This window comes from Rhinolophus hipposideros (assembly GCF_964194185.1).
Source record: "Rhinolophus hipposideros genome assembly, chromosome: 12".
Taxonomy (NCBI): domain Eukaryota; kingdom Metazoa; phylum Chordata; class Mammalia; order Chiroptera; family Rhinolophidae; genus Rhinolophus; species Rhinolophus hipposideros.
The window spans coordinates 58,385,133-58,408,043 of NC_138058.1; the positions used below are offsets into that span (position 1 = coordinate 58,385,133).

The 22,911-nt window shown below is 34.3% G+C and overlaps 2 protein-coding genes across 2 annotated transcripts in view; one reads left to right on the plus strand and one right to left on the minus strand.

Annotated features, from left to right (window-relative positions):
- The window catches only part of TRMT61B (tRNA methyltransferase 61B), a 20,449-nt gene extending 18,511 nt beyond the window's left edge, over positions 1-1,938 (plus strand). Inside the window, exon 7 of the mRNA XM_081068788.1 lies at positions 302-1,938. Within this exon, the coding sequence (XP_080924914.1) occupies positions 302-336 (35 nt within the window). The 3' untranslated portion in view covers positions 337-1,938. The remainder of the gene's footprint in view (positions 1-301) is intronic.
- Positions 1-21,939, minus strand: part of SPDYA (speedy/RINGO cell cycle regulator family member A) — a 27,466-nt gene extending 5,527 nt beyond the window's left edge. Inside the window, exons 1-6 of the mRNA XM_081068793.1 lie at positions 21,860-21,939; positions 19,796-20,048; positions 17,740-17,798; positions 15,299-15,384; positions 10,593-10,764; positions 3,191-3,488 (exon numbers count right to left, since the gene is read on the minus strand). Of these exons, the coding sequence (XP_080924919.1) occupies positions 3,191-3,488; positions 10,593-10,764; positions 15,299-15,384; positions 17,740-17,798; positions 19,796-20,048; positions 21,860-21,877 (886 nt within the window). The 5' untranslated portion in view covers positions 21,878-21,939. The remainder of the gene's footprint in view (positions 1-3,190; positions 3,489-10,592; positions 10,765-15,298; positions 15,385-17,739; positions 17,799-19,795; positions 20,049-21,859) is intronic.
- Positions 21,940-22,911: the final 972 nt, after the last annotated feature.

The following is a 22,911-nucleotide window of genomic DNA, read 5'->3' on the forward strand; positions in this document are numbered from 1 at the left end:
ACTTAGATCCCAACAAAAATGAAATACTGCAAACAAATTATGGTACTTATAGCATGTCATGATTTAAAATCAGGTCTTCAAAGACTAAATAATAACATGGGTAAATTCTTTATGATAAGTGAAGAAAATCAGGCCTAAGTATAGTATGGTTCTAATTTTTTTTTAAATAGAAAAAGTTTATAGTATCCAAAGCTATAGTAATCAAAACAGTATGGTATTGGCACAAAAACAAACAGATCAATGGAACAGACTAGAGAGAACAGAAATAAACTCACATATCAATGGTCAATTTATAACACAGGAGTCAAGAATATATGTACAATTGGGAAAGGATAATGGTGTTGGAAGCACTGGACAGCAATATGCAAAACAATGAAACTGGATCACTACCTTAAGACCACACACAAAAATCAACGAAATGGATTAAAGACTTGAATGTAAGACCTGAAACCATAAAACTCCTAGAAAAAAATGAGGTAAGCTCCTTGTCATAGGTCTTGTTGGCATTTTTTTTTTTTTTTGATTTGACACCAAAAGCAAAGACAAAAAAGCAAAAATAAACTGGGACATCAAACTAAAAAGCTTCTGTAACAGCAAAGGAAACCTTCAGCAAAGTGAAAAGGCAACCTATGGAATGGGGGAAAATACTTGCAAATCATATATCTATCTGATAAGGGGTTAATATCCAAAATACATAAAAGAACTCATATAACTCTCAATAGAAAAAAATCCAATTAAACAATGGGCAGAGGAAATGAACATTTTTCCAAAGAAGACATACAAATGGACAGCAGATACATGAAAAGTGATTCAACATCACTAATTATCAAGGAAATACAAATCAAAACAACAATGGGATATCTCACACCTGTTAAATGATTATTATTAAAAAGATAAATTATTTTCATGAAGATGGCACTGAAAGGAAAGAAGGAAGCCCCTCCCCTCCCAAAGCTGAAGCCAAAGCAAAGGCTTCCATGGCAAAGAAAGCAGCGCTGAAAGGCATCCACAACCACCAGAAAAAGAAGACCCACAGGTCATCCACCTTCCGAAGGCCCAAGACACTGTGGCTCAAAAGGCAGCCCAAGTACCCTCGGAAGAGCACCCCCAGGAGAAACAAGCTTGACCACTGTGCCTTCAACAGTTCCCCTAACTACCGAGTCAGCCATGAAGAAGATAGAAGACAACATACACTTGTGTTCACTGTGGGTGTCAAGGCCAACAAGCAGCAGATCAAACAGGCTGGGAAGAACCTCTATGACATTGACGTGGCCAAGGTCAGCACCCTGATCGGGCCTGATGGAGAGAGGAAGGCATGTGTTCCCCTGGCTCCTGCCTATGATGCTGTGGATGTTGCCAACAAAATTGGGATCATTTAAACTGAGTCCAGCTAGCTAATTCTAAATATAAAATGTTTTCACTGTAAAAAAAAAAAAAAAAGACAAGAAATAACAAGTGTTGGGGCCGGCCCAGTGGCTCAGGCGGTTGAAGCTCCATGCTCCTAACTCCAGGGCTGCCAGTTCGATTCCCACATGGGCCAGTGGGCTCTCAACCACAAGGTTGCCAGTTCTATTCCTTGAGTCCCGCAAGGGATAAGGAATGGTGGGCGGCGCCCCTGCAACTAAGATTGAACAGGCACCTTGAGCTGAGCTGCCGCTGAGCTCCCGGATGGCTCAGTTGGTTGGAATGTGTCCTCTCAACCACAAGGTTGCCGGTTAGACTCCCACAAGGGATGGTGGGCTGCGCCCCCTGCAACTAGCAAGGGCAACTGGACCTGGAGCTGAGCTGCGCCCTCCACAACTAAGACTGAACAACTTGACAGCAACTTGAAGCTGAACGGCACCCTCCACAGCTGGGATTGAAGGGACAGCAACTTGACTTGGAAAAGGGGCCTGGAGGTACACACTGTTCCCCAATAAAGTCCTTTTCCCCTTCCCCAATAAAATCTTTAAAAAAAAAAATGGTTCTTTAAAAAAAAAAAGAAAGAACAAGTGTTGGTGAGGATGTGGAGAAAAGGGAACCCTTGTACACTGTTGGTGGTCATGTAAATTGGTGCAGCCACTATGGAAAACAATATGGAGTTTCCTCAAAAAATTAAAAATAGAACTACCATATGATTCAGCAATCCCACTTCTGGGTATTTACCGGAAGGAAACAAAATCACTATCTTGAAAAAACAACTGCACTCCCACATTCATTGCCATATTATTTACAATAGTAAATAGACACGGAAACAATCTGTGTCCATCGACAGAAAATGGATAAAGAAAATGTGGCATATATGTATATATAATAGAATATAATTCAGTCATGAATAAAAAGGAAACCTTGCCATTTTAGACAACATGAATGGAGCTTTGAGGGCATTATGCTAAGTGATATAAGTCAGACAGAGAAACACAAAAACTGTGTTATATGTGGAATCTAAAAAAAAAAAACACACAAAACAAAACCGAACGTATTGATACAAAGAACCTATTGGTGGTTTCCAGAGGCTAGGGTTGGGGGTTGAGCAAAATAGATGAAGGTGGGCAAAAGGTACATACAAACTTCCAATTATAAGATAAATAAGTCTTGGAAATGTAATGTACAGCCTGATGACTACAGTTAATACTGTATTGTATATTTGCAAGTTGCTAAAAGGGTAGATATTAAAAGTTCTCATCACAAGAAAAAAACTGTACCTGTGGTGATGTATGTTAACTAAACTTATTGTAGTAATCATTATGTTGTACATCTAAAACTAATACAATGTTGTATGTCAATTATATCTCAATTTTAAAAAGTGTATAGAAGAAAATTAATAGTTAATCACTGATAAAACTAGATGAGATTACAAGTAAATTTATTTTCCTTTTAAAACTTTTTTTGAATAAAATAAAACATTTCAAAGAAAATCGTTCAGGATCTTAAAATACTTAATACTTAAAATACTTCAGCCCCATGGTGATTAAGGTTTCACTTTAACATAAATCACATTAAATTTAGGTAAGCTACCACAAAACAGTGACACAAGACAAAAGGTAGTAACTGAAAAGGGGAAAACTTTCAATATTAATTTAACACATATTGTTGTAGCATAGAAATTATTATGCATCCCAGCCAGTAAGGACAGACTATAGGCCAATAACTAACTCCGATTTATTAATAGCATGCATAAATCTAATTCGGACATACCACTACATCGTACCTTGAGAATTGCTATATGCTTGAGAAGGGTCAACCGTTATGTCCACTAAGAATGAGTTATGTAATTCCTGAGAATGTGTTTCCATCACCTCTACTGTGTCACTGGATGAAGAAGATGATGAAGACAATCCCAGTCTAACGTATCTTCCTTTTTTACCACAGAGGGAACAATCTACCGGTGTGCCACTAGGTCCCCGGGGCAGTTGCACTTCATCTCTGTTGTAGTTTCTGACAGCTCCACTGTGATGCACAGAGCGCTCTCGTTGCCATATATAATGGGTTGGAGCAATGGCCATAACCTATCATGGAAAGCTTTCTTTTAGAATTTTAAGAAGTCTTTTAAATTTAGTAAAATTAAGTACAAACATTATAACTCAAGAACAGCAATCTCTAATAAAACTAGATCGAAAACTCTAAGTTACAGATGTCAAAAAAAAAAAGCATCTCCAGATAACATCAGGCAGTATCACCAATAAAGAAGTGATTCATTGCTTGGATCCTTAAGACAATAATTAACAACATATTAAAATGGTTTCAAATAGGAAACAGGACTGAAGCCACCTTCCAGGTTTTTTCAATTCTGAATATTCTAAGTTTGGGAAAGACAATACAGTTAGCCCCAAACAATATATAATTATTAATTTTGGAATATAATGGGCTGAAAATAATACTTTTAATTGAGGTTTCCAACCACGTATGTTAGGCTAATCTTAAAACATTGGCAATTATGGCAAGGGATATGGTAAGAAGACAGGTTAAGTTACTTAACCTCCCTGTTCCTCAGTTTTCTCATCTGTAACATGGAGAGAATTACTGTCTATTTTAGAGGGTTGTTGTGAGGATTAGATAAAGAATTATTTATAAAGCTCTTAAGATTCCTCACATGTCAGGCATTGTTGTCTAAGGTTTGTTAGATAAAACACTGCCTTTAGAGTCACGATAGGCTTAGTTTTTTATTCTGGCACTTGCTAGCTGTTTGATACTGGGCAAGTTACTTAACCTTTCTGAGGCTCAATTTCTTCATGTCTAAAATGGGGATACTATCTTCTTCATAGGAGTTCTGAGGGTTAGATACGTGTAAAATCCTTATCACATACTCATAGTAAACACCTGACAAATGATAGCCACTTAAGAAGTCAAGCTAGGGAAGTGGACCTACATGCTGACCTCATGATAGTCTAAAACTTCTAAGCAGAATTTTCCACTGCTACTTCTAAGCAAAAATGTTTAGCTGCAGTTATCAGTGACCCAAAATAAATGAGAATTGTACAATTTAAGCATTAGACGGTGCCTTATTAATTGCCTAGACCAGTGAACTGTTTTGAGGAGCCCTAAGGTTTCAAGGACTATATTGGAGGTGTCCTAGAAGGGACTAAGGGAAGATAATTTGGGGAACTGTGCGTAAAATTTTGTTTGGAAAGAAAAAAGACTTTTGCTGTTAAAAATGACAACCTTCTTAAAATCCCCAGACTAAGACCAGTCCCTTCAGAAAATAGGGTTACTGTGGCCGCCCCTAAGATAATGACATAAAGAATACTAGCTACGCTAATTTTTTAAAGTATATTTTAGGATTGAACTTTTTTTACAATCTACTTCTTAAATCCTTCAAAAAACTTTTCAACCAAAGACATGTAATAAAGTTACATGTCTTTAAAAAGGTAGAAATAAAGATTTTAACTCTAACTATAAACATATTTATAACAATGTAAAACTAGCTTCAGAGCTACTGAAGGTGAGAAAGTTGAATATCAGAATTTTTTATTCTTTCCATATTTATCTACTGTTATTTTTCTCAAAACTGGAATATATTTCATGTCTGGTATGTCCTCTCACTTTGTCTTAGTATTACCTTTCCTTTAATGCCCAGCGTAAGTCCCACCTTTCTAAAAACTCCAGCTTTCAGATTTTCTTGTTGTATTGTTCATGCTGTATTAGGATTTTTAGCACGTAAGTGTCTATTACTCAGTTATATCTCTTGGTGCATGCAGCCTATTCTACTGACAGCCCTCTCTGGGCATGAAGTCTCTCACATACCTCTCTGTTTTGAACAAAACATTGCATTTATCACATCACCGCTCTGTAAATTCCTAATCCAGAATCAAGTAGTAGCTGACAGAGAAATCAGCTATGAAGATATCGTGTCATCTGGGCCAGAGAACCAAACAATAATAAAGCTTCCTCTTCAAAAAATTGCTACCCTCCATGATGCATAAAGGGGCTAGAATTGGAGCCTAACTCTTTCTCATCAGATTTGGCATTCTCCATAATCTGTGAACCAATCTAGAAATTAAGCTATCACCAACCTAAATAAATTCCACCTCAGAGCTGATGTCCAGAAAGGTAAGCTGGTTGTAGATGATAAGATCAGAATAAGTAGGTTGAAATAGTCTTTATTCTTTTTTGGAAAAGCCCTACACACATTTTTCAATTTAATCATACCTCATCTCTTTCCAAAAAAGGATTTGAGGCAGCTGACAAAAAGAGCAAATGAAAAAACTTTATTTTCATTAAACTAGGACCCAAAAGGGAAAATATAGCTAAAGGGGGAAAACAGACATGCCAATAACAAAGGATAACTGAGTTAATGTGGTTAAGGATAAAACCTGGCTCTTAGCTTCTCTGCAGCAGTCAGGGTTTATACAATAGGGGACAAATTACAAAATTCATATTATCTCAAAGGAGAGAATAAGTTCTTCTGACAGTGGGGTATAATGGAAAGTGTGCCAAATTTAAGTACTAGCTGAGCCTGCCACTTATTAACTGAATGACCATGGACAAGTTGCAACCTTTCTACACCAGTTTCTTCATTCTGTAAAATGGACAGCATACTTATTCTGTTTAATTCCTGAGATAAAATAACAACAAATACAAATGCATTTTCTAAACTAATCAATGAGAGGTAGAGGCTACATATCAGAGAAAAGAGAACACTGGGAAGTCATCGGATGTGAAGTCAAGTGCTGACACTGCCACTTAATTGATGAAAGATCTTGAGTAAATCTCAATCTCGGTACTCCTCGGTTGCATCAGCTACAAAATGAGAATGCTACAACCCTCACAGACATTTTTGTGCAGATACATAAAAATATTTATAAATTTACAAAGTACAATGCAAATGTAGCATATTATTATTGTAAACCAGTTTGTAGCTACTATCATAACTGGTTAATTTTAAGGTTATGAGACTAAAGAAATGGGATGGCAGTATGCCAGTAGCAGGCTCTCAATAAGAAATGCATAGAATACTTAACTAAATTTCTAAGCATATCTTGCTACTTTAATGCAGAAAATTTCAGGGCAAGGAGGATATACTTCTTGATTAAAACCCCCTACAACACTGAACTTGGTGTCTTATAATTTAGGTGTTAAATGGATACTTAAATCTTACTAAGTAGTTTCCTTTCCTATACACCAACATGATTCAAGTAAGCTTATCGATCTGTCACTATCAATCTAGTGGCAGATCGATAAGCTTCGGCAGGGCTAAGTGATCTCAGTAAAGAAATGTTTTAAAGGTTTTTTTTCTATTTCAGGAATAAGCAGGTATGAAAAATAATTGGAAGTCTTAAGTTCCATTCATTCTCTCATTTAGCAATATTTGCTGAGTATCTACTATATTCTAGACACTGTTGTAGGCACTGGAGATACATATAGTAAGAACAAAATAAAGACCCTCCCTCTTGGAATTCATATTCGAGTAGGGGAACAGACATTAGCAAGATAAATAGATAAAACAGAGTATGTTACACGGTAGTTCAGTGCTATGAAGAAAACCAGGAAAAGGAATACAGAGTAATAGAGGGAAGTACTTGTTATGTTAACAGCTTTATTAAGATATAACTCAAATACTGTACAATCCATCCATTTAAAGTGTACAATTTAACAGCTTTTAGTATATTCTGAGATGCACAACCATTATCATAGTCAATTTTAGAATATTTTCATCATTCCATAAAGAAAGCAGTCACATCTCATCCCTCCCTCCCTCAGCCCCAATAATCTTTTTATTTCTTTGGATTTGTCTATTCTGGACAGTTCATATAAATTGAATCATACAACGTGTGGTCCTTTGTGGCTGGCTTCTCTCACTTGGCATAACTTTTTTATGTTTCATCCATATTGTAGCATGCATTTGTACTTTATTCTTTTTAATTGCCAAGTAACATATCATTGAATGGATATATCATATTTTGTTTATCCATTTATTAGTTGTTGGACATTTGGGTTGTTTCCACTCTTTGTCTATTATAAATAATGCTGCTGTGAACATTTGTACACAAGACTTTTTGTGGACATAGTTTTCATTTAACTATATAACTAGGAGTGGAATCGCTGGGTCATATAGAACTCTGTTTAACTTTTTGAGGAACTGTCAGACTGTTTTCCAAAGCAATTACACCATTTTAAATTCCCAACAGAAATGTACGAAGGTTTGAATTTCTCCACATTTTTGTCAACACTTGTTATTATCTGTTTTATTATGGCCATCCTAGTGGATGTGAAGTGATATATTCTTGTTGTTTTGATTTTGCATTTCTCTAAGGCTAATGATGTTTAGCTCTTTTTATGTATTTTTTTTTTGCAGATTTGTATATCTTCTTTGGAGAAATGCCTATTGAGATCCATTGCACATTTTTAAATTAGGTTGTCTTTTTATTATTGAGTTACAAGACCTCTTTATGTATTCTAGATACAAGTTCCTTATCAGACAGGTGATTTGCAAAATTTTTTCTCCCATTTTGTAGGTTGTCTTCACATTTTTTATGGTATCCTTTGATGGAAAAGAGTTTTAAACTTTGATGATGTCCACTTTATATTTTCTTTTGTTGCTTGTGCTTTTGGTATCATATCTAAGAAACCTAATCCAAGGTCATGAAGAATTACACCTGTGGTTTCTTCTAAGTTTTGTCATTTTTAGTTTTTACATTTAAGTCTTTGATCCATTTTGAGTTAGTTTTTACATATGTTTTAAAGTAGGGGTCCAACTGCATTCTTTTGCATGTGGATATCCAGTTGTCTCAGTACCATTTGTTGAAAAGACTATTCTTTCCCCATTGAATTTTCTTGGCACCCTTGTCAAAAATTCAATGAACATGAGGGTTTATTTCTAGATTTTTTAATTTTATTCCATTGATGGAGATAGTACTGGATATAGAGTGGTAAGGAAAGATTTCTCTGAGGTGACATTTAAGTAGTCCTAAATGAAGTGAGGAAGTAAAACATACTAATATCTGGGGGAAAAGCATTCCAAATAATGGATATGACAAGTACAAAGACCCTGAGGTGGGAGTGCCCTTAGTGTGTTTGAGGAACAGCAAGGAGGCCAGTGTGGCTAGTGAGCAAGGATGAGAGATGGAAGTCAGAGGAGAGGAGAGTTGGCAGACCATGTAGACCCATGATAAGGATTTGCCTTTTACTCTGTGTGAAATGGGAAGCCTCAAGGCTTTTGAATAGAGGAGTCATGATTTGATATACTTTCCAAAAGATTTATTCTGGTTGCTATATAGGTAAGAAAGATTACAAGAGAGACTTTTTGGAAGGTTATGGCAATAATTGAGGCAAGAGATGACAACCGAAGTAGGATTTAGTGGTGGAGGAGGTGAGAAATGGTAGGATGCTGGATATTTTTTAAAGAAATGGATGTGAGAAAAAGTCTAGCTAGGGTGAAAAGTCTAGCTTTTTGGCCTGAACAACTAGAAGGATGAAGTTAACCATTTATTAACACATGGAAGTTTGCCGGAGGAGCAGGTTTGGAAGTCTATATGGGGAGATCGAAATTTCATTTTTGGCATGTTAAATTTGTAGTGTCTACTAGGTAATGAAATATGAGTAGGAAATTTGATATGCAAATCTGAAATTAGTGGAGAGATCTGTTAGTTCTCAGTGTTAAATCCTTGAAAGACAACTTTTCTGTAAATTCTATTGGACACTGGGTTTATAGTTGTCCAAAGCATTTTAGTCTTTTACACATACTCCATTAAGTCACTCCATTCTCTGGCTCTTTAATAGTCTCGTGCCAGCAACTGAGGTAATTCCAGCTCCAATAGTGTAAATTAAAGTTGTTGCAGTTAAAAAACGTCAGCTGTTGTATCTTAGGAGTAGTTGGGCAGTCTGCCGTGAGGTGAGCATTGCCTGACCCGGCCTCTTGCCTCTGGTGGCCGTCTATGTTCTTAGCTGAGTGTCCCATGGGGCTTGAAGCATTTACGTGGAAAAAATCAGAATGTTCAAATAAGGCTTTGCTTGGACTATTACGTCCAAGGATGGCAACAGGTGCACAAATTACTCATCTTGACATGAGGAGGTAGTGACAAAAAATACAAATACAGGACACTTTCAATGCCCTGTAATTGAAATGAGTCATTTAAATTCTTTAATGAGGATCATTAAATTACAGGGGATTTACACATCTAATTTTTCATATTTTTCTATTGAATTTAATCTTATAAAGACGTGGCCTGCTGTAGTTTTCTAAGTTATCTCTGAATACTTGCATTTTCCACAACATTCAACAATCCTCCTAATTTACACAATCCACATACATACATAATCCACAAATATGTACACTTGCTATATCTTTAGCTCATTAATAAATATAATTAACACGGTTAGTTCTGGACAGAGTTTTGTGACACATCCCTAAAGTTCTCCCTGAGTTTTGACACTAATCTACTATTTCTCATGGCCTACAATCATTTAACTGGATATGACTTCATTTAATTATAGCATTACCTAGTTGACATTCACCAAACTTTTCTGAACTAGTACTGGCTTACAGTGATCACTGCCTTCCACTTAATTTCTACTCTAGGATTTTTCTTTAGTTTAAAACATTAACTTTCTTCTTTATTGAAATCCAGAACATTAGATAAAATAACCAATTTTTAAATTCTTAATGTCTTTCTGCTTTATATTAACAGAATCTTACATCAAACAAACCTACTTTATGTATTCTATGTGAAGAGGTATGGTTTTTAAACATATTTAAATCATTTAAATTTTATACCATGCAATTCACATGGTATAACTTGGGGACTTGAAATTTCATATACTTTATTTAATGGAAATTATTAATCAAATCAAGTAATATTACCATAAGGTATTTGGAAATGTGCACACTATCCTTTTCCTATATATTGGTGATCTTTTAGACAAGAGAATCACACTAAAATTAAAATACTGACTATAGAAGTAGACTGCTCTGAAAAACAGAAATGACAATTTAAAATTATTGTGTTACAAAAATTAAAACATCAACATTGCAATAAACAAGTTGTATTCATGGTAACCATCAAGACTAACGGTCTACCCTTACATCTACAAAAAATGTTAGAAAAAAACAAGACAAGGAAAATTACATGAACAGAAGACATATATCACATATATAAAGTATTTTAAAATCTTACCTCCTCACAGCATCGCCTGCTTACAATAGCCCTATAGTCAATTCTATCCCAGAGTTGGTCCCTTAACTTTAAGAAATTAGGGAACAATTTTCTCCAGTTTTTCCCTAAAGCCCATGGAAAAATTTCATATTTGGATTCTTCCTCATCTTCTTCAACTGTGTTAGCCAGATACCTAACAAAGAAGACCAACAACTCAAAAACAAAATACAAATCACTTATAAACACATAAAAGATGTCAACCTTACTCATAATGAAAGAAGTAATAGATCAAAAACAGAGATACAGTGAAGTTTACCTTGTTGAGTTCTGAATATTTTTGTATTCCTATAAATCTTGAGCTCTGTTCTGGGATGCAGTTAAGTCTGATCCTTTCAGGTCTTGCTTTTATAATTTGTTACGTGGATCTAGAGCAATGTTCAGTCTGGGGCTAATGAGTCCCTACTACTGAAGCAAGACCTTCCTGAGTACTCCACTCAATATCCTGCAAATGAAGAGTTTTTTCTGTCTGGGTAGTGGGGACAGACACTATTTCCTGCCCTGGGTGAATGTTAGGCACTATTTCCTCTAATCCTTTCCTATGGTCTTTCCCCACAATCAGGTAGTTTCCTCAGACACAAATGGAAATCAGTATCCTGACATATACTTGAAAGGGATCAGGCATGCACAGAAGCAGGAAAACACAACCCATAATAAGGAAAATAATCAATTAATCAAAACTGACCCTCATGGTAGAAGTAACAAAAACATTAAAACACTTGTAACTATTTCAGATGTTCAAAAAAATAAGTAGACACATTGAAAGTGTACTTCTAGAGATGAAAACTATGTGTAAAATGAAAACGATTAATAGGAGATTAACTATTCTCGAAGAAAAGACTTGTGCATTAAAGATATCCTTGTAACAGTATAAACTATCCAAAATAAACAAAAATAATAAACAGAGCATCAATGAGCTGTGAGACAACTTCAAGCAGCCTAGTAAAGGTGAAATTGGAGTCCCTAAAAGTTGGCAGGTGAACAGAAAAAATATTTTAAGAAATAAATGGCTAAAAATTTTAAAAATTTGATGAAAACTATAAACCCACAAAGATCTCCTTGAACCCCAAAAGCACCAAGGACATCATAACCAAATTGCTCAAAACCAAAATCTTTAAATCAGTCGGAGAAAAAAAAAAACTCACATTAAATAACACGGGAAAAGAGATAAACATGGAGAAGATTTCCCACTGGAAACAATGCATGCCCCATAGATAACTTTCCAACAAAAATAGGCAACTTACAATAAATAAAAAAAAATTATAAAAGACTTAAGACACCATTAGCAGAAACAAACTGTGAAGTCTGAAAATACTGGAATTAACAAACATTTAAAAAAAGGAGGTCTTAAAAGCAATCAGAAAGAAGGCAAATGAACCTAAGTGGAAGGTTTGAGATGCAAGAAGGAATGGTAAGCAAAGATATAAACATGTGGGTAAATCTGAACAAATGTTGAATGTATAAAACAAGAATAATAATTGTCTAACTTTTTGGAGGGCATCAGATAGAACAATAGAATTGCAAAACAAAAGAATATAAGTTGGGAAAGGGGATGATTGTAGTTAAAATGGTAAAGGTTGTTGTGATTAAAAATAACCAGGTAATTGCTAAAAGAATGGACTGCATAATTTATAAACAAGTAGAGAGAAAAAGATGCCAAAAATAAAAATGAAAAAATCTCAACCAAAAAGAAGATGAAAATGCAGGGGAAGGAAGAAACAGAAAAAATGGGATATATAGTAAGTACATAACAAGATAGATGGTAGGAAAAAATCCAAGTATGTAAGTAGCAATAGTCTGCAATGCAAATGAATTATAGTTATACATATCAATGTTATAAAGCAAAAGGAAGTTACAGAAAAATAGTACACATGATTTTTTCATATGTAGCTCAAAAACATGAAACACCAAATATATTACTTAGAGGGATATACATGGAATAAAAGCAAGAAAATGATTATTTGTGGAATCATTTGGGAGGGGTCTCTAAGTAGGAAACTATACTGTGAGCTTCTAATATTCTAGCAATGTTCTATTCTTAAGGTGAGTCATTGGTGCAGAAGTATTTGGTTTTTATTCTTTCATACACACTCCATATGCTCTTTTGCACATTATGTAACATTCAAATTTTTAAAAAGGTACAAGAAGTGTACAGTACACTTCTATTCATGTAATATGCACACTGGTTCACGTATGGAAAATTATTTCTAGACAGATACTCATGACACCGTTAATTGCCCTTGAGGAGAGAGGACAGTTTTTAAGATAGGAGGAAGACTTATTTTTAATTGTATACCCTCTTATGTACTTTTTAAAACCATGTCCATATTCATATTTATTTACATTAATATAAAATGAGTACCTGCATATTACTTTATCCTCCCTTAAAATAACTGTACGTTTTAATATTATCTTATTATAAAGCACCTCATTGTTCAAACCATTCAGTTCTATAAGAAAAATCCCGTCCTCTGTGATATTATGTAATTTCTTACTTTTAGTATCCCTGATAGTTCTTAGTAAGGGTAGAAAGACCTGGAGATTGGTTCCTTTCATGCTTGCTGACTAAGTGAAACATGGAAAATCTATAATATGGTATGTATGGCATCCAAACTACATCACGATTCTATTCTAGATCTAGATTAACAGTTTTTCAGGTTCAATGTGATGAAATATCTGCATTGTATACATATGAGTTCCCTTTTAATTTGAAATAGTCAAAGATTTTCTTTGAAGCTAATTTGAAATAGTCAAGATTTTCTTGGAGCACAGTCCATTTTTTTGCATAATAATTATGTTTATTCAAGTAAAGAATTAAGAACCTCCTATATATTAGCCACTGAAAGATGCAAAAAGTAAGAATACACGTTCCTTGCCCTTAAGATGCCTACAGCCAAGTACAAGAGGCAACTATGTATGAAACAAATAACTGTAAAAGAGATACGGAAGAATGACAATTGAAGTTCAGTGTTATAAGAATATATAGAGAAAGGAGAACTTGAGTTACAATGGCTAACTGAGAAAATAAGGAGAACTACTGAGTCAGGCTGTACAAAAAGTGTTAGTATAAAATGGAAATTATAATTCATGTTACTTTTAATATGAAGCTTACAACACGGCATGCATGCAACCTCACAGACTATTGCATGGTGTAAGTTGGCACACTGCTTTACTAGTAATAACTTTGTCCAAAAAGTCAAACAAATCCAATTGCAGGCACCTAGTAAGATTTAAACTAAAGCTTCTTTTGGTTTGTTGTTAACTTTCAGGTAAGAAAAAAACCCCTACAAAATAGATATCACATCAACATACAAATATAATACAACACTAAGAGACATGTAAACAGCATTATGGCTTAGTGGTCAATGGCTACATTTGGCTTTTGGCAAGTCACATCTGAATTTGTATTGCAGCTCTGCTGCTCACTAACTTATGTGACCTTGGAAAGTATTTAATCTAAGTCTTGATGTCCCCATCTGTAAAATGGGGATTATTAAAAAATGTATCTCATAGGGAAGATTAAATGAGCTTATAAAAAACATTTTGTTGTGCCTTGCACATAATACTTAGTATTAGCTAATACTATTATATTCTCCCAATTTAGCAACCATCACCAAACTTTATATTGAGTTCATTTTGCCCTATGCATGGGGAAATGTGTCTCCTGAATACATGCAGAGATCAATTTCTTTGATTAGAAATTAAATAGACTTTGAGTAAAAATTTATTCTTCAGTGCTAACAATTGTGGTATGTAACTTAAATATTTTTATATGTAGTTCTCTAGATAAGTACTTAAAATTATACATTTCCAAATGCAGCACTATATCCAGCACTAAGCCCAGCCTTTGATGGTCCACAAAAGGATGTTCTATAAAAGAGCTCAATGACTTCAGGCAAATCCCATCCCCTCCCAAACCTCAGGTTCCCCATCTGTAAAGTGGGGATGATGCCAGGCCTGCTCACGTGGTGGGTGGAGTCTGCATTTGGAAATGTATAATTTTAAGTAGTGCTTAAAAGGTTTAGAGATTGAACTAGACATTCTTAATTTACATTGATTCTAACAGAATTCTGAGCTATGAATTACAATACCATGTCATTAAAACCATTTAACAGATCACAAAGCTAGTATAAACTAATTTAAAGTTAATTGAAGAACTGAAGACAAAATGCCTTGGTCAAAATACAGTGTGTTAAGTGAAATAGTGAGTGGATACTAAAGGTATCAGATAGAAATAAATCCTATGTTACACACATGAATCCACAATGAGTATGCCTAGAGCATTTCCTGAAAGCTGTTCAATGTAATAAGGGCAATGATGATAATGATTTTAACTGTATAGTAACTGGAAATTTCAAAGAGAATATCCTTTGATATTCTAAGTCCAAAAGTGGAGAATTTGGGGTAATTTATATGGAGCATTCTGAAAAATATAAAGGGTATAATACAAACTCAAGTGAAATGTTGAATAATAAATCTGAGGCATAAAGGATAAGATCAGCAGAAACAACATAAAAATATCCTATTAAAGTAAAAAATGTATAGCTTTTATACAGGAAGGCCTATTCAAAGATATACATCAGATTTTAAACAACTTTTTTTTAAAAATAAGGTATCATATATATTATATATAACTACCACAAAAATCACTTAGTAGAAAGCATACTTACAGAGCAATAAAGAAATTTATCCTGGTATGTTCATTTATAGTAAATTTAGCCCTCTTGAAATAAACAAAGGTCATAGCCAAAAGATACTATGGGGAAAAAAGTTAAAAGTTAATATTAATGTTTTGCTTTCATAAGTAAAACCGTTTCAAAAGTTATCTTTGAGATGAATAATGAGCTAAATCAATAAAGCATTATTTATCCTTATTATAGAATTACCTATTTATTTGAGTCCTTATTTTTTGCTTCCTGTAATCTATGTAAACAGTGAGAAATAGTTCTTGACCATTAATCATGATTAAGATTATAACTAGAATGAAGTCTTAAATTTTATTATTGCCAATATTTTTCAGCCAAAACCCCAGTTTTTTTTCTATCTTAAATTTCACACCTATAGAGAAGTTGAAATAACCATAAAATGAATAACCATACATCCTTCACCTAGATTCACTAATTGTTAATATGTTGCCACATTAGCTTGATGTATACGTATATATATATATTTTTTCCCTGAACCATTTGAGTTAGTTACAGACGTCCATGCTCACTTTTCAAAATAATCTTTAAAAAAATAACTTCTAATCGGAAATTAGAATAACATGGCTCTATTTTCATTGAAAAAAAGTGTTTGAATATATTATTAGAAAGCCACATCTAGCCTGGTATTAGGATGCCATGCCAAGTTCTGCCATTTAAATTAAAAACAAGTTGTAATACTGATGTATTAGATTCCTTCTCATAAAATACCTATTCATCCTACTTTCACAGGATTGACCACAAAGGAGATTCCAAGTTTTCAATGTAATTTTCAGTAGAGGACCATTGAAAATAATGTTAAGATACAGCGTTCCTGGTTAGTTATTTTTAAAGCACTGCCCTCTGCTGTCCAACAACTTTAATTACTTAAAACTGTAAAGTTTAAAACTACACCACCACATGTACTGAGTATTTGATATTAATGAATTACAGTTAATTTTTAAAAGTGTTAGTGACATTGTGATTATGTTTTAAAAGATCTCATCTTTTAGACATACATCTTGAAATATTTATGGATAAAATGTTAGGATAAAATGTTAGGATGTCTGAGATTTGCTTTTGGGGAGAGGGATTAGAAGAAACAAGAATGGCCAACAGTTGATTGCTATAGTGAGATGCTAGACACATGGAAGGTCTTTGTTCTAACCTTTCTACCCTAAATTGTTCATGGTTGAAAATTTCAACATAACAAAACAAAACTCCAATTTTATCTTTGTTATATTAAACTTGAAATAAAAAAGTTCACATCAACATTAACTTAGTGGGTATTTAATCATAAAGCTAGTCTTCCATTCATTCCCTTTTCTGTTGGTTGGCACATTATTTTAAGTATGATGTGAAGTCATGTCAAATTTTCTGATATGACTACCTGGTCTAAGATGGCATTTATGAAGCTGAAATCATAACTGTTCAGTTAAATCCAAAGAGAATAGAAACATTACAGTCCCTACCATATGAGTTAGCATCATAATTTTTAATGAAACTTTGATTCCTAAAGAAACATGATAAACTAATTTTACTCTACAAGATTATTGAGATTTGTTTTATCTAAATTAACTACAAAATATTAAAGTAGGGCTGGCCGGTGGCTCAGGTGGTTGGAGCTCTGTGCTCCAAACACTGAGGTCGCTGGTTCCATTCCCACATGGGCCAGTGAGCTGCGCCCTCTACAGCTAACATTGTGAACAACAGCTCTCCCTGGAGCTGAGCTGCGGTGAGCAGCAGGAGGTTGGCATGAGATGCCGAGGGCTGCCGTGAGCTGCTGTGTGCTGCCATGAGTGGCCAATGGCCAGCATAAGTGGCCAGCAGCCAGCGTGAGTGGCCGGCAGCCATTGAGAACAGCCAGCAGCCAGCGTGAGCTGCTTTGAGCAGCCGACCAATGACCGGCAACCAACTGCCTCAGCCAGGGGGAGCACAAGGCTCATAATACCAGCATGGGCCAGGGAGCTGTGTCCTACACAACTAGACTGAGAAACAACGGCTTGAACGGAGTGGGGGGGGGGGGGGAGGCAGAAGAAAGGGGAAAAAAATTAAAGTGTGTAACAGACTGCCTTAGTGAAATGAATCTCAGAATATTCTTTCTCCACAGCCTGATAAAAGGTAATAATTCTGGTCAAAACATATTAAGTCTATATCGATTCTTGTTTTCAGTCAAACAGACATAATCTTAAGGTTATTTAAATCTAATCAATAAGATGCTACAATTTCTCAAAATATAAAATGAATCTATGGTATATGCTAATTTCAAAAAAAATTAATGTGTAAGGATTCCACTTTGAAGGAGCAATGCAGGCTAGTTCTTTTTCTAACTTCAATAAGATAGAAAATTCTTATAAGGTTTCATTAAAGTTCTGATGGTCTAGTAACATAATAACATTGGTTAATAATCATACTGTTACCAAATTTACCTTGTCTGCAATTTTACAGCAGCAATCCATCCATAAGAAATCTTGAATTAAATCATCATCTACAATAAAAGATAGCTATAACTTATCTTTTAAAGATAGAATGTTTCCTTTGAAGAATTAATTTCTACATATGGAGATTATAAATGATGCCGAGAAATCAAACACAAATGATTGGAACAGTATTGTCTAAGGCGTAGTTTTCAGTTCTTTGGTTTATTTACCATTGCAAGCACTATACAAAAGCTACTAATTATTCTTCATCTTCCCATCTGATTTGCCCTAATCTATAGCTCAGACTGTAGGGGGAATGGTAGAAGTGCTTGATTTACTGAATATCACAATAGCTCTTTGAGGAATATGTCTTGGGTAACTCTTGGTTAGCTCTTTGTTACTTTCCAAAATCAATCTTTAATAGGTGGAAAGGGAATCTGATAAAAGAGAACTCAGCCTTTAAGCAATAATGACTTAATGAATACTCTGTTTTCTAAATACATTTTATATTTTTCTACTTCTTTCTCCTTTTAGATCCCAGGGTATTTTTAGTTTTGGATCCTGCTTCTCTTTTCCTATTTATCTCTGTGCAATTATCTATTATTCAAATACACATGAAAATGCCTATATAAAGAAGATTCATAATTCATTAGTTATTTGTAATTAACATTTAATTTTGGAGAAACTGAGATTGTGACAAAAAGACTAACAAAGAAAAATACTGTTAAAAGAATAACATCCAAAAAAGGTAAAAAACACTTATTTTAATTTTAAATGGCTCAAATATGTAACCCAAAAATACATGGGTAATTGCAGAATATAAACTGAGAAAAATCTGCTTTTTTCCATTTACCTTTCATTTTAAGTAACAAAGCACAACTTCTTCATATTAATTCTCACATCCTAGAAATATCATCAAATATATGATATTTCAAATATATGAAGAGTTCCAAAAATAAGTACTGATTTTCTGAGAATAATTAATTTGTCTTAATTTCATTTCTATTTCTTAAATTACCTAAAATGGTACTCAGGTCTTTTCTCATGTTATGAATAATAAAAAAGTTTGTGGGTAATAATTTTGTTTTAATAAAGAGAGACGGAAACTAACAGCATTCTAGATCCTGACTGGGTACATCCTCATAGTTCAACATTTTTCTACTTATATTACTTACATTTTTTCTTCTTATCTCATCTTCTTATTTTGCTTTTCTTTAAATCTTAACCAGTTTGCCCTCATTTTTTAAAATTTCTATCCTTTCAAAGGGCAAATATTCTTGTCCCCAACTCTCTCCTCTTACCTGCATCTGCCTTTCTCTATAAAAAAGGAAGCTTGTTACCTGGATATACAAATTGTGGTTATCTTACTTGACTTGATTCATTCCCACAGCTATTTACCAGGATCTGTGTATCCTAGCCTTTATTCTAATCTGTCAACCTTACTTCAAAAAAAATTAAAAAATAAAAATAAAAAATCCCTTCTCCTCCTTGGCCAGAAGTACTATAAAGAAGTTTCTTTTTGGTGATTTTTAAGAAATTTATCATCAAAGTAGCACTCACTATCTCGTGATCTGAACAAACTCAAACTCAATTTTATTATATGACTATGATGATAAAGCATAATGTTTAATATTCCCCAGATAAAATACTGAAACTTCTCTATGTTGACTAACCTTCCCAGTTTGCTCAGTTTTAGCACTGAAAGTCTTGGGAAACTCCTCAAACTGGGCCAGTTGCCTCTGCTGAGATTTTACAAAGTATTTTACTTTAATTTTATATTAAACTCTTACGATGAACTTGAATTGCTCAGAATTTACATTTGACCTGGATTTAAACAGTCTAGAAGCAAGATGAGTCTGAATTTCTAATCCAAAAGCAATAAAAATAAACAAACCCAACATTAAAAAAAAGACTAAGTAAAGCAAAAATAAATTTGGTTGGTGAGAAATTTGACAGAAAATAACAGCATCCTCTTTGATTACTATAAAAATGATAAAACAGATCTTTACGTTTTCTCATTTTTAAGTACTTTCTAATTACCACTATTACAGTATTTTAAACCTACCAAATAATTTAAAGAAAGCAGTCATTTCCTGACGCTGTATAACTAGACAGGGTCCTTTGGGGCGTTTAGACTTGTTGCTATTATGTGCATTTTTTTCAGATGCTGGCCAACTATCTTTAAAAATAGGACGCTTGAGATTAATGGGTTTTTTAGGCTGATGTGATCTACTTGACCCTGATTTTACATAAACAGTGACAGTAGGTGGTGTCTCACAATACAGCTGATTATGCCTCATTTTGGTTTCCCAAGATTCCTGTAAAAATAAAACATACAATTATTTGTCACACTTATTCGTTTTTACATAAAAACAACTAACTGGATGACACCACCAGATGCAGTCATATGAAATGTTACTGAACTCACTACTAAAATGTTATTTATGACAGTGACTCACATGAGAAACTGCTTTTAGAATTAGCTGCCAGGAAATGTTATGCGTCCTATGGGTAACGGATATATACCTCCTCTTCCCAAGAAATAAGGTCCTGTGTATCATTTTGCTTTGACTATGAGGAAACTCAAAACCAAATCTGAAAAGTAATTATAGAAACTATGCTGAGTTTACGAGGTGTGACTAAGAAATACAGTGAATGTTTATATTAAAAAAAATTGATACAGTAAAAGACACATTGCCATTAATCCCCCTCAAAATACTCCCTCTCCCTTCCCATCATTCTTGCCACTTTCTGAAGCAGTTCTGGAAGTCCTCTTGTGTGAGTGACTTTAGTTGTAGTGTTGTGGCTGCTTCGATGTCCTGAATCGATTCAAAATGTTTACCTTTCGTGGTCATTTTGACTTTGGGGAAGAGTCAGCAGTCGCACAATGCCAGGTCCAGTGAATAAGGTGGATAAGGAAACACTGCAATGTTTTATTTGACAGAAATTGCTGTACCAGAAGCGATGTGTGACACGGATTACAATAAATGCTGCTGCCAAGTGCCATCCAATGGAAAGGCAGCAATCTTCAATAAGGGAAGTGGCATGTCAAAACTTAGTAACAGTGTGTGACAAGTTTCAACTTGTTCGGTACAAGTTCTGGGTGAGCTATGGTTGGGAGGTGTTTTAAAGTGTGTCATAAATCATCCTCCATCCTGACAACGCTCCATGTCACACAACGCTTCTTGGTACGGCAATTTCTGTCAAATAAAAACTTTATAGCGTGTCCTCATCCACCTATTTCAGTGGATCTGGCACAATGCAACTTCTGGTTCGTCTCCAAGTCAAAATGATTCAGCACATAGAGGCAGCCACGACAGTGCAACTAAAGACACTCACGAAAGAGGACTTCCAGAACTGCTTCAGAAAGTGGCAAGAACGATGGGATAAGTGTGTTCAAAGTGAGGGGGAGTGTTTTGAGGGAAATTAATGGCAATGTGTAGTTTACTGTAATAACTTTTTTATTTAAATATTCACCATATCGTTTGATCATACCTCATACAATCTATTTGTGATATTCTTTTTTCCTGATAATTTTTTTATTCTGCTTGTATTGACATGATTTTATCATATGGTTGTTATATGCCACCTCAATTTTTTTATAGAACAAGGCCAACTATTTCCAGACCTTAACTATGATCAATATCAAGTATTATATTAAAAAGCAACCCCTCCACACACACAAAATATATTTTTTCTTCCTGGTAAATTCCTTGATGTTACATAATTCACTTATTCAATAGCATTTATTGGTATTTATTGGAAAGTTAAAAACAATTCCAGCAAAGAGATGTATAGAATATGTACTTTAAGGTTTTCTTATAAATTGATCACTCTGATATTTAAAGTTGTGAGTGTATGACCATGTTATTTGAGTGGCTGATTATAAGTAAGTGTACATGAATGTACAGTGTTATAATCTAATAAAATGTGAAACAGTTAATCCATCAATATTTAACAATACGCAAATAACTACCATGTTTGGTGGTAATTAGTTCATATAATTACTACGGTTAGTATTACTTTTGTGTTCAAAGCATTTATAAGGTAATAAGAAATGGAGGTATAAATAGGCAAAGTAGGAAACTACTCTAAAACCCTAATTAGAACCTCTGAATCCATAACTCACAGTGACCCAAGCAGCCATGCCTCCCTTGGTGTTCAAGGAGTTAGGTACAGATTCTCCTTCCTGACCCTCAGAAACTTCCCTGCTGAAGGAAGGAATGGAAAATAAGATTGTTTGTAGTGGGGCTAGATCCAATACAATGTGAGCCACATATATAATTCTGTATTTTAAGGCCACATTTAAAAAGTACAAATAAACAAGTGAATTTAATAATATATTTTATGTAACTTATATCCAAAATATCATTTTAACATGTAATCAACATAAAAATTGAAATATTTTACATTCCTTTTATTTCATACTAAGTCTGAAATCTTGTGTGTATTTACACTTACAGTATCTCTGCATTCGGATGCTAAATTTCCAACACTTAAAATGAAATGTAGCACTACCAAAACAATGAAGGAGTGTATAAGGAAAAAATATTTCACATTCCTTCAGTATTTTAGATTAAAAATTCAATTCTTCAGTTGCACTAGCTGCATTTCAAGTGCTCAATAGCCACCTGTGGCTAGTGGTTACCATATTAGACAGCTTTCGGCTAGATTATGAAGAACTAGGCAGAGAAAACCATATTCAATTGATTCTATAATTGCTTCTTCTCCATTTTGTTTCCTTTTTCTTCACCCCTCCCCTGCCCCCATGTTTCTTCCTACATGGTTAAGGTCCAACCAAACTAAAGGCAATTACAGAGGTAGGGGTGCAACAAACTCCACAGAAAAAGAGATGCGTGACAAACTGAGCCTTGAGACTTGTGTAAGAACTTTCTGCTCTTTCCTACCCACCTCATCTGGGAGACAGCTGGAGGCCTCATCTGCATCTTTTTCTCAATGTTTAAGAGCAGCCTTACAATCTAGATGAAAAAAAACTAAATAGTCAGGTTTTTCAAATTGGAGTGCAAAGGCGGAATATACCAGAATATAGGATAACTGTGGCATATCTTCCAGGAGATAAGTTTTACTCAATGTTAAGTAACTTACAATAGTGTTATATTAAAACAACCATCGATACATCATGTCATGAAATGCAAATTTTCTGTCTATCAAAAGATAAAC